This window comes from Sardina pilchardus, chromosome 5, assembly GCF_963854185.1.
Source record: "Sardina pilchardus chromosome 5, fSarPil1.1, whole genome shotgun sequence".
NCBI classification, from domain to species: Eukaryota; Metazoa; Chordata; class Actinopteri; order Clupeiformes; family Clupeidae; genus Sardina; species Sardina pilchardus.
This window is the reverse complement of record NC_084998.1, coordinates 26,630,487-26,641,771: the sequence shown is the minus strand read 5'-3', so window position 1 is coordinate 26,641,771 and position 11,285 is coordinate 26,630,487. Positions and strand designations below refer to the sequence as shown.

Below are 11,285 nucleotides of genomic sequence, written 5' to 3'. Positions count from 1 at the left end.
GATGTTTACTGTAAATGATTTCCCTTGCACTCACTGTGCTCTTTAGCCCTGCAAGAGAAGATCGACTAATGAGACACTACAGTATATTTGTACTAATTGCAACCTAATTAAATGATATCAAGATTGGTGTGATTGAGTGTTTGTGTGTGTGTGTGTGTGTGTGTGTGTGTGTGTGTGTGTGTGTGTGTTTGGAGTCCTCACAACGTACATATCTCCTATATTCCACATTCCTGTCCAAGTGTATGCAGTTGCCGAATAATTGCATAGACTGAGCGACTTAATGCTCTTACACAGGGGGTGACTTGATGCGGGCACATTACTGAGTGAGACAAATCCATGATATAAATTGGCAGATGAAGCAAGCAGCAGTCAATACGGATTACAGCTAAGCCTCTCCTTATTGTCAGCGACTGGACTGCCACTGGCTGCACTCTCAACATCCGTGCAAAGTTGGGATTGAATAGGTGATGGCATTTGAAGCAGCCATCGAGTGCTCTCTGCGTTCCCTCCCGTCTGTGAAGCCCTGCTTTAATGCAGTCCTACAGTGGGAGGTGGGGAGCACCTGTCATCGTCACAGATGCTCATGTTGTCAACCTGTTGTAGATGATGAACTCGCAACACAGTTTTTTCCTGTTTACATTGTTTACATTGTACTGTATGTTGTGTGTGGTGTCTTAAGCTGCTGGGACCTTGAATTTCCCCTTGGGGATCAATAAAGTATCTATCTATCTATCTATCTATCTATCTATCTAACACCAACACAACAAGCAACAAGCATATTAGTGTGATGAAGGTCTGGTTGTTGTTACTAAATATATTTTGAACTTTCGTGCAACCTTGGGAAAACTTTGCAGGACCTTTTGTTGAATGCTGGTCCAAACCGGCCATGCCTCACACCTGAACTTGTGTTCAACATGAATGATTTCTCTGTACTTCCCCAGTGTTCTATTCAGACACACTATGAGCGGAAGTCACCTTCCAGGGTTCACCATTAACAAATGTGGTCATGTTTCCTTCAATGGCATTAGTAGGCCTGCAATCCGGTGATAATAGAAACGTACAAACGTGACTAATGTCAGAAAGAGTAATGTGTCTGTCACAATTGGTGACTTGTGCTGGCAAATCCCGCGATTGCGAGTGCGAGCACATTCGAGGGACATTGTCCTTTGAGAGGCTGTCAGCTGTCCCATGTCCACGCCACGAGCAGCCTGCGTCTGAATAGGCACAATGTGGTGTGAAACCGCAGAGACGGACGAGCCTTTGTTTGTCGAGTGTGCCGAGACAAAAAGCCCCTTCTCTGGCTCACAACTCCCTCTCCTTCTGGACCCACCAGGGCCAGCTGAACCTCCAGCCCCTACCTGACACACGGTTGCCATGGAAATGTCTCTCTCTGTCTTGCTGCAAGGCATCTCCTCAGCCACCCCCCCACCCCCCGACACACACACACACACACACACAATCCCAGCATTTCCAGATCTTGAGAGCTCATACAGTCAGACCAGACACAGGACCTAATGAAAAAGCCACCCTTCTGTCAGGCCCATGGTTTTTGTGTATGTTTTTTTTTTTTGTATAATGAAAAGATAAAAAAAGTTTGATTTCCATTACATTTTCACACTCTCCCTCTCCCTAGTCCCTTGTTTTCCCAAATTAAAATCATTCAAATCTCATCATGTCCCATTAGACAGAGTTATCTTTAGCTGTAGTTGGTCGGTGATGAGGACTGTTTATTGTATACCAACAGAGAGGTTGTGGAGCTGGGCCCCTGTCTCTTTAGGGTGGGCATAATCAGCTTAATGGGAGTTTGGCCAGCCTTCAGTCCAGCCTTTCTCCTCTGGTTGGTTCACTATTAAGAATTCACTTTTATTCTCTTTTAACTGGATGAAACTTTCTCGTCCAAGTGCTGTCTAATCTGTATTAACTAGCGTTAATTAGCATATGATAATGAATTGTGTTTTCTACAAATTATTTGTATGTGTGGTCCCACTGGGTTGCCTTCTCATCTCGTTAGAGCCAATTAACTGCAATTAACACACGTTAATGAGAGGGCTTTGAAGCCAAAACAAACAGAGGAATCCTGACTGGTTCCTGGGTTGCTCAAACAGTCAAACGAGAACAAATACGAACAGCAGGAATGCAAGCTACAGCCACGGGTCAAGTTTTCATCAACTGACAGGCGATAACAATTATATGATGTTCTGCATCACAATTTTGCATTGGAAATGGAAAGGTAATCAAACCTGTAAGCCTAGTAGTTTATTTTAGAAGATCTGAGTCGCGGGACGAAACATTGTTTTTCTTTCTTTAGCCTGTTCACTGGACTGGAGCATTACTTTTTATAAGCCTGTGACGCATGCATCACGTCGACAGCGTCCCCCCTCTTCCGTATTAGCACCATATTTCACTCCCCTGACACATTCCGGGCATAAAGCTGTGAGGCACAGGTGAACTAGACCATCACTCTAGCTCTGAAAATATGGTGTCGCCTCCCCCCTGATCTATATAGGCTATAAAATGAAGCCCGTCCTTCAGCTCAGAACTGAGCCCCAGTGGACCCGACTCACAGTCTGCTTTAAATGCAACCTATTAGCAACACGTTTCATAAATTGAATCAGCTGAGCTCAAAATGATGATCAATTTAGTAGTTGGGTGATGGCGACAATCTCACTACAGCCAATAGACCTGCGTCTACAGGCAATCCAGGAGTTGGTGACGGGTTGTGGACCGTTCCATGGACAAACGTTTCATTCGACTGATATGTGGCCTGTGTTGGCCTTTGCCTCTTTCTCCAGATAGCCTATCTTTTTTTTGCATTACAGAGCCTTTACATTCAGAATAGAGCGACTGTTTGCTCTTCATCATATTGATATTGGACAATGGTCAATCGTTTGAAATAATGATTTTGAATATGGATATAGGCCTATTATTATTATTAGTAGTATTATTAGCCTATTATTATTAATAATAATAGCAACAACAATAATACCACAATAATATGTTTATTATTATTATTATTATTATTATTATTATCCCCTGTAATACCCTCCATTGCCTCAAAAGCAACATGGTGTTTCCATTTATTTTCTTACCACTTTTCTGGTGACAGTGCAGTAGAACCTCAAACGTTTGGTCACAAACGAAACTAGAGATATTTCTAATCCCGTCTGCTCTATCTATTGTTGAGAGACGTGTCCCTAGGCTATTGATATCAGGGGTGAACAGGACTGAGGCTAGTTGGATTCTGTGAGGTAGACAATCCACTATCTCGGTCTTTCCACCCTCGCAGATTGTCCCATGTGCACCCGCTGTGAGATACTATCTGCTGTGAGGCAGTGTCTCTCACCAGACATTATATTATGATCATTAGTGATCCATGGCCTCTCACCCTCACATAGGTATATATGTAGAGAAACATTCATCTCAGGTGGAATTGATGGTCGCTGTTTTCCAAATCATTTGTGGGTAGTCTACTTAGAGATTCGGTATTCGGTATAATTGTAAGAGCGCCATGCGTTATTTTCATTACGGACAGAAGATTGAATAGTTATGATTAGGCCAACCTAGCCTAGGCTGGTTTTGATTTTAAATAAAATAGACTAGTTCTTTGATGTGGAAAGGTTGACATGTATACAGCCATGGCAGATAATTAAGTAAAATACTAGGAAACCCCTTGATTTAATCAGGAATAGTTTTGAAATACCCTGTCAGTTCACGTCCACGTGGAACATTACGTGTGCTGTTGGCCCTGTGAGTAATTTCCTCAACTTCAAAACATTGAGAGGCCCTCAATATAGGCTAATACTTAAAAGATGTGTAGTCACGGTTAGGCTACAATAGGTGCCTAACACCTTACCTTAAAAACAATTGCCTTGGTATTGGATATAATAACGCAGTCTAAAAAGGTAGCCAATGTTACTTTTGGACTTTTTGTCTAGATTAATAGTTTGCAGGTATGATAATGAGTTTTCGTTGGCATATTTTCAAGAATGGACGTTAGCATCTCCTCTAAAAATATATGTGTATTTCAATATTTTGCGGAGTTCAAATTTTTGCACATTTCAAAATGACAAGTCTCCTAGAGCGAACCAGATTCCATTATTAAGCTACTTTTACGCGCAACACACCAAGTCCCCCCAAAACTATTTGAATAACTCCTGTACAAAGACAACAGACATTTACAAGTCCTGCGTATAGCCTGGGATGGTCATCCCTATGTCCTATGTCAATATGTCCCACCGTCATTGCCACGGTATCAGGCTTAGCCTCCTGCAACAAACTGAAAGAAAGATATTTGTTAGAAGACTGCATAACGTTTTAGGCAATGATAGAAGATATATGATCTATGATATACCAATTTGGGGTTGCCCCAATGGTGTCTGATGTATGTAATTTTCTGAAAAATTTGAATGTTTCCTCTTAATCCGGAGTCGCTCAGTAAAAACGTTTGAGCTCAATCAGACCGACGAATAATAATAATAATAATAATAATAATAATAATAATAAAAAACCCGACAACACATCACTGTTTCCCGATTTTCGTAAAAAGGCTTTCAACGCTCAAAAATAAAATAAAATAAGGCTTCTCCGGCCTCTAAAATCATTTTAGATAAAATCAAACAAAAAAAGAATGGAAAGAAAATTCTAATCCAAACATTGTTTAGAATCTGTGTTAAAATGCTTAACAATTTAACTATAGACTACTGCTTTCTTGTTATTTCATATTTTTTTGATACAATAATTCTCGGAACTGACTGTTCCTATCCTGCGCTCTGAACTGTGTACCGCAAACCGCTCAAAGGATGGTAATTGTCACTTGGATAGCAAGGCTCTGATTGGCTATCCTGTGCTATGACGTGATGCTGCTCAGCATAAGGGTAACCTTCTCGCTCCAGGAAGAATTTCAGAGGTTTGACCACCCAAGACACGAGGAGAGAGACAGAGGCCCACGGCACCGTTAATGAGCTCTTGGGAATCACAGCCTTGATTTTGGATGATAAGCGCATTTCAAGTTGTTGTTTTTGTACACTACCATTACCTGGAATTATGCCCTGATGATTTCCCTTGTCGGTGACAACGTCGGTACCTGAGCATCCTTGCAACTGAAATAATTTTGTACATCACATGCCTATGCTCGGCACTGGATATCTGGGGACCTCATGTTTTTAATTTCTGTGTCGGTTTTCCATAAACTGGAACTTCAGTGAGTTCGTGCGATTGACATCCCGCCATATGTCTTTAAACGAATTGTCCGTATTTCGACCGGAGTGGATTTAAACCAGGTGGATATATAGACCGAATGAACCTCATTGCCTTGATTGTGGACGGAGACTTGCGGAGCACCTCATAATAATTGTGTAAGGTGACGCAAGAACTTCCCTGGGCAGAGTACCATCATTTAAGACTTCTCAGGCGAACTGTAGGCTGAGCAACATGGTGCATTGTGCGGGGTGCGAGAGGCCTATCCTGGACCGATTTTTACTCAACGTTCTGGACAGAGCTTGGCACGCCAAATGCGTACAGTGTTGTGAATGTAAATGCAATTTAACTGAGAAATGCTTCTCTAGAGAAGGGAGACTCTACTGCAAGAATGATTTCTTTAGGTACGTACCTGGAGGTTTTTACACACACACACACACACACACACACACACACACACACACACACACACACACACACACACACACACACACACGCACACACACAGAGGCAGAGGGATGCTGTGAACGCGCCCGCGTTCGTGGTACCAAAATTTCAACACATTGTTAAATTGTCACCAGTGTAAGTCAAGGGACCTCACTGCTCCCCATTTCAAGACTCTGGTGATGATATGCGAAAGCTGATGCATTAAAGACACACATCAACGTGTTCCAAGACAGATTCATGGAATAGCCCATTGTTTACAAGCTACGGCTGCCAGGCGAGCTGCGGGGAAGGAGAATTATGCCAGCTCGTCTTGACAGAAGTGTGTCCCGCCTCGGCTCAATCTTAGCGTGCAGACCCGCTTGTTTGCCAAAACTCGAATGAAAACGTGATAAGTGGATTTGAATAATAAATCGACTCACAGAGGAAGCCAGCAGACAGAGCAATCACAGACACACAGTCAGCACACATTTGAGAACTTTGAATAAGTAGCCTACATTTGCATAAATGCAGAGTTACAATGGTTTCCCTTATCTTGAATAGCATTTGTTAAATTTACCAGGGTATTCTTAGAGTAAACTATTTGAAAAACAAATGAATGCATCCCGCAATGTGGTGCAAATATTGAGGACCGCATGGGGATTTCAATTGTTTTTATTTTTTACATCGGGGTGGGCCTAAACAATGATGACAATCTGTGGGCTTTGTTCAATTATTAACCTTTGTTAACGTGTAGAGCACTGGAGAATCTCTTGCTGCTGTTTGAATATTTACGCGTTACCCGTTTACCCGTTTCTCGTTGTCTGTGTTGCATTCGAGGTCCCTTTGTAATTGTAATATTTCTGAAATGTCTTACAGGAGGTATGGAACCAAATGCGGAGGTTGTGCACAAGGAATCTTGCCCAACGATTTGGTTCGCAAAGCAAGGAACAAAGTTTTTCACTTGAACTGTTTCACCTGCATAATTTGCAACAAGCAGCTTTCAACTGGCGAAGAATTGTATATCTTAGATGATTATAAATTCATGTGTAAAGAAGACTACTTGAGTAGTAGCATCGGCAAAGACACCACCCTTCTCTCAGGTAAGCCATGGCAAATGAAATGTCATTTATCTTGATTTACAAAAATTCGCTATTTAGCCTACTTCAAATCATTATCATTGTTGCCTAAATACCGCACATGGTGAAGTGAGAATTTACTAGCCTATACTGGACAATGAATTGGCCTTAGCCAAGCCCATCTCACTATTTTGACATGGCCTAAAAAAAAAAGAAACCTGTCTTTTGTCATGGGCAAAATGTTATGCTAGGGACAAATTCTGAAAATAAGTATTATTCTGTCTAAACTACAAATTCAACAACACAAACGTGTGATTATTATTATAATTATTATTATTATTATTAGGCTATTATTATTATTATTACCTATTATTATTATTGACATTGCAATTTTATTTTTTCCATTCCTGTCTAGTCCACATAATATTATTGCATTATGAATGAAAAATAGATTTGGCAGGATATGCTTAATGGAACGTGTGGCCTATACTTACTGTAGCATTAGCCTACTGTAACTGTAACCATTTGCGCACGAAAAAAAAGGAAGGTGAAAAATAATACATTTGTTTTCATATTTTACAGTTACGACATGTAGTGACCCAAGTCTATCCCCAGACTCACAGGATCCACAGGACGACGGAAAAGACTCTGAAATTGGACATTTATCAGACAAGGAACCCTGCAACAATGAGAATGAGGAACAGAACACGGGGACAAAACGACGAGGGCCACGAACCACCATCAAAGCAAAACAGCTCGAGACCCTGAAAGCTGCGTTTGCAGCCACACCAAAGCCCACCAGGCACATCCGTGAGCAGCTCGCGCAGGAAACTGGACTCAATATGAGAGTGATTCAGGCAAGGCTATTTGACATCTAACGACATCCTTCGGTTACCAATGGAGTCAACTGTCAGTCTGTATTTCCAAGACGTGGATAGTGGATTGACCATTGATTAGAGAAATGAAATGCTGTCCAACTAATTTCAAAATAAATCTATAGGCCTCAGTGCGTTGGCCGTTATAGAACATGGTACCTTGGAAAGTATAGCCTGGAAGCTGACGCTCTAGTATTTAGGGGCCTGTTTTTATGTATTTTTAAAAATTAGATATTGGTTGGTGTGAAGCATTATTTGCAAACCACTCCCATAAACCCACTATGAAACTGACGTGTTTCCTTTGCATTGCTGGATATAAAGTAATTTTGCCAGAATAACCTTGAACGTTAGATTGGATGCTGATTGACCGTCAGACGCCTAACCTATCGTCAAGGGTGACACTAGTTTATTCATTCTGGTTATTGCCTGCTGTGAACTGGAATAAAAGTCTTATCGAATGTCGATGTGGGATAGTTAGTGTTAATCTCGTCAGGTACACAAATTCATCTCAGAACGGTGTGTCCTGTATGGTCCAACATAAAGGGCTCAAACCCCGCAATACTTTCGACGTGCCCCAAGCTGAGAGGGAAAAGCACAGTGCAAAAATGAATAGACCGTTGCCAAATTATTATGATACATCAGTGCGAGTATAGGTTTTTAGGCTTCTTGATTTATATTTGTGTATAGCCTGTCCTTGTGGTCGTTTTGTTATCATTCTTTTACAGGGAAATTACACGTCCTTTTCCCATATTTGAGACGTCATGTGGCTATTTTTTGCCTTATTGCACCGTTTGGGATCAGTCTACTCACACCATTTTATTTCTTTGAAACGCAGGTTTGGTTCCAGAATAGGAGATCAAAAGAACGACGAATGAAGCAGCTAAGTGCTTTGAGTACCAGGAGGCATCTTTTTTTCCGCAGTCCAAGAAGGATGCGGACGCTGATGGACCGGCTAGAGCCTGGTGAACTCATGCCGAACGCGCATTTCTCCTACGGAGGTATGTAAACCTGTGTTGTATTTCTGACTTATTCGGTTATACTCTTACATTGGTATAGCCTAGTATATGGTAGGCTATGATTGCAAGTACAATTCATGCTATAGCTAGTCCCTGTAAGGGATTCGGTGCCATTTGAGACTTGCAAGTTTCAGCAGCCATTTTCTTGTCAAATAGATTGCAAAAAAATATGGCAGAATTCCCTATTTTGATAATAGGCCTGAACACCAACCATGTGGCAATAAAAAAAACATGTGTATGCAATCTTTTTAATACATAGGCATAGGTTTTAATTTAAACCTTCCAGTTAATTAAGTCAATTCCCAATTAAGACATACCCAATTAAGTCCATTGTATTTGCAATGTGATTTTCTGTGTTGTTTTTATCTGTCATCTCTATGCCTATAAACTGATAAGCCTGAAATTGCTACACACGTTTGCACATAATTTGGCTGTGTGACCATAGTCATCCTCAGCCTGCATTGGATTGTACCCCCCCCCCCCCACACACACACACACCCTCTCTCTTAATTTGACACTCTGTTCAATCTCCCCAGATTATCAAGGTGAGTACTACGGCCCAGGGGCTAACTACGACTACTTCCCTCAGGGCCCCCCTTCGTCACAGGCGCAGACCCCGGGGGAGCTGGGCTACGCTCCCTCCTCGGTGCCAGCGGGCACCCCCCTGGGGAGCCTGGGGGAGCACCACCACCCCGGGCACCACCCGGCGGGCGACGTGCCGTGCTACACGGACATCATCACGCAGCAGCACGCCAGGGACTCGCCCAGCCCGGAGCCCAGCGGCCCGGCCTCCATGCAGAGCATCTCCAGCGAGATGTGTGGCCCCGGCACGCCCTTCACGTCGCTGTCCCTCAACGGCAGTGGCTACAGCAACCAGCTCTCGCACACGTCCTCAGAGATGAGTGAAGGCACGGTCTGGTAGCTGGGGCAGCACACAGAGAGGAAGAGGAAGAGGAAGAGGAAGAGGAAAAGGCTATGGCACTCTACACTGGCTCAGAACACTTAGGGCCTGGACTATTTTTATTGTTCTGTTGTTATTTAAATATTCAAATTTATTTATGTGAGTATTTATTATTTATTTCATTGATTAATTATTTGTATTTATTCATTAGAGCAAATATTACAAGTTGGCCATTTTATCCACCATCTTGATTGTTGTATTTATATGATGTGTTTCTGTAATAAAGACATAATTGTTGCAACTTGCAACAATGGAACTATACTGTAGTCCTTTGCTGGTTAATGGTCTATGGATTTGCATTTAACAAAGACATGTGATTGGGACTGTTGCAGACATTTAAGGTTGGATGTAATGCTGTTTAGGCAGCTTAGGTGTCTAGTGGTATTATGACATTAATTCTCATTAGACTCTGCTGCCTGTAAAGATACTGACACCTGAAACCATCGAACAACACATTTTCCTTAGGACCGATCATACATGTCTGTGAATCTTTTTTTTCTAATCCACCAAATCTCAGAAGTTTGGCCTTCACACAGACGTCTTCACATGGAGAACTGTTAACCCTTTATTTATGAACAAACAACTTGAATTGTAAAATGAAGTCTACCTTCTAAAATGTCTCAGCTATGCTGTGTAGTTGACATGAACTGTTGTTTACGAGCATTCTCTTCAGGGGTTGGAAATATTAACATTGCTAATGGCCTCTTGGCACTGGAGAATGTGTTTCAAGCACCAACCAAACTTTTGTATGTGTTCTAGGCCTACTTGTTATTTTTGTTTGTATGATTTCACTGTGCTAGTTTGTGAATATACCACGGGAGGACAAATAACAGACAGACACCAAAAACTGCAGCACAATAAATTATGAGTTTTTTTTACACAGTGGTTGTTCTTTTATTATTTCAAGCTCACCAGTTTCTGCTGATAGTTGATGAAGCATAGCCTTTGTGGGAAATTTGGAAAATTCCTCACAAACTGACATAGGCCATAACCCAGTGTGTAATATTAATTTTAATTCAATATTGATTCTATTTTCTTCCATGTTTTGTATAGGCCAAAGCTTCTCCTATTATGTCCGAATGAACTGAAGTGAAAAGGGAAAGGCTTTTTTTAAAAAAAAAAAATCATTTTTTTTAATAGATATAGGTTAAATCAATACATTTTAGAATGTTTCAAAAATTGAATGTTTCAATTTTGAATGTATTCCAAACACTGAATTAAAATATCTATATTACTAGAAGGCCATTTTATACCCTTTTTAAAAGAATACCTAGTCTAGTGTTTAATAGTAAGCCTACATTTTTTCCCTAAATGCACAATAAGGCTAACTACACACTATGCCGCCCAATGCCCATATATTCTACATTTGTCACGGGTGATTGATTTTTACACTGACATACAGGGAATTGATGCAGGAGATATAAGCATCAAGAAACATGCTCACGCTTTGGATGAAAGGCTGGCCGATAAAGAATTAAGACCACCGCGTGGGAGTCTGAACGTCATTTGTTTGACCCAGCCAACCTATTCAATGTTATAAGCTGTTAAAAAGTAGGTTGTAGTAAAATTCGTATGGATGAAGGTGCTCATGGCTCAAAGCACGAGTTTTGTTATTTTATTTGGATAGGCTACAGTAATTCTGTAGCCTGGGCCTGGCCATTCTACACACAGGCTCTCTGGTAGAAAAAAAAGAGCCCATGTAGACGACTCTCATGTACATTATATACTCCAGTCC

At 41.4% G+C, this 11,285-nt stretch overlaps 1 protein-coding gene across 1 annotated transcript; it reads left to right on the top strand.

Annotated features, from left to right (window-relative positions):
- Positions 1-5,430: 5,430 nt before the first annotated feature.
- On the top strand, positions 5,431-10,073 carry lhx1b (LIM homeobox 1b). The gene is made up of 5 exons (XM_062537120.1): positions 5,431-5,600; positions 6,499-6,722; positions 7,281-7,555; positions 8,409-8,571; positions 9,126-10,073. Exons 1-5 carry the CDS (start codon positions 5,431-5,433, stop codon positions 9,509-9,511), a joined length of 1,218 nt encoding a protein of 405 aa, XP_062393104.1. The 3' UTR covers positions 9,512-10,073.
- The last annotated feature ends 1,212 nt before the right edge of the window (positions 10,074-11,285 follow it).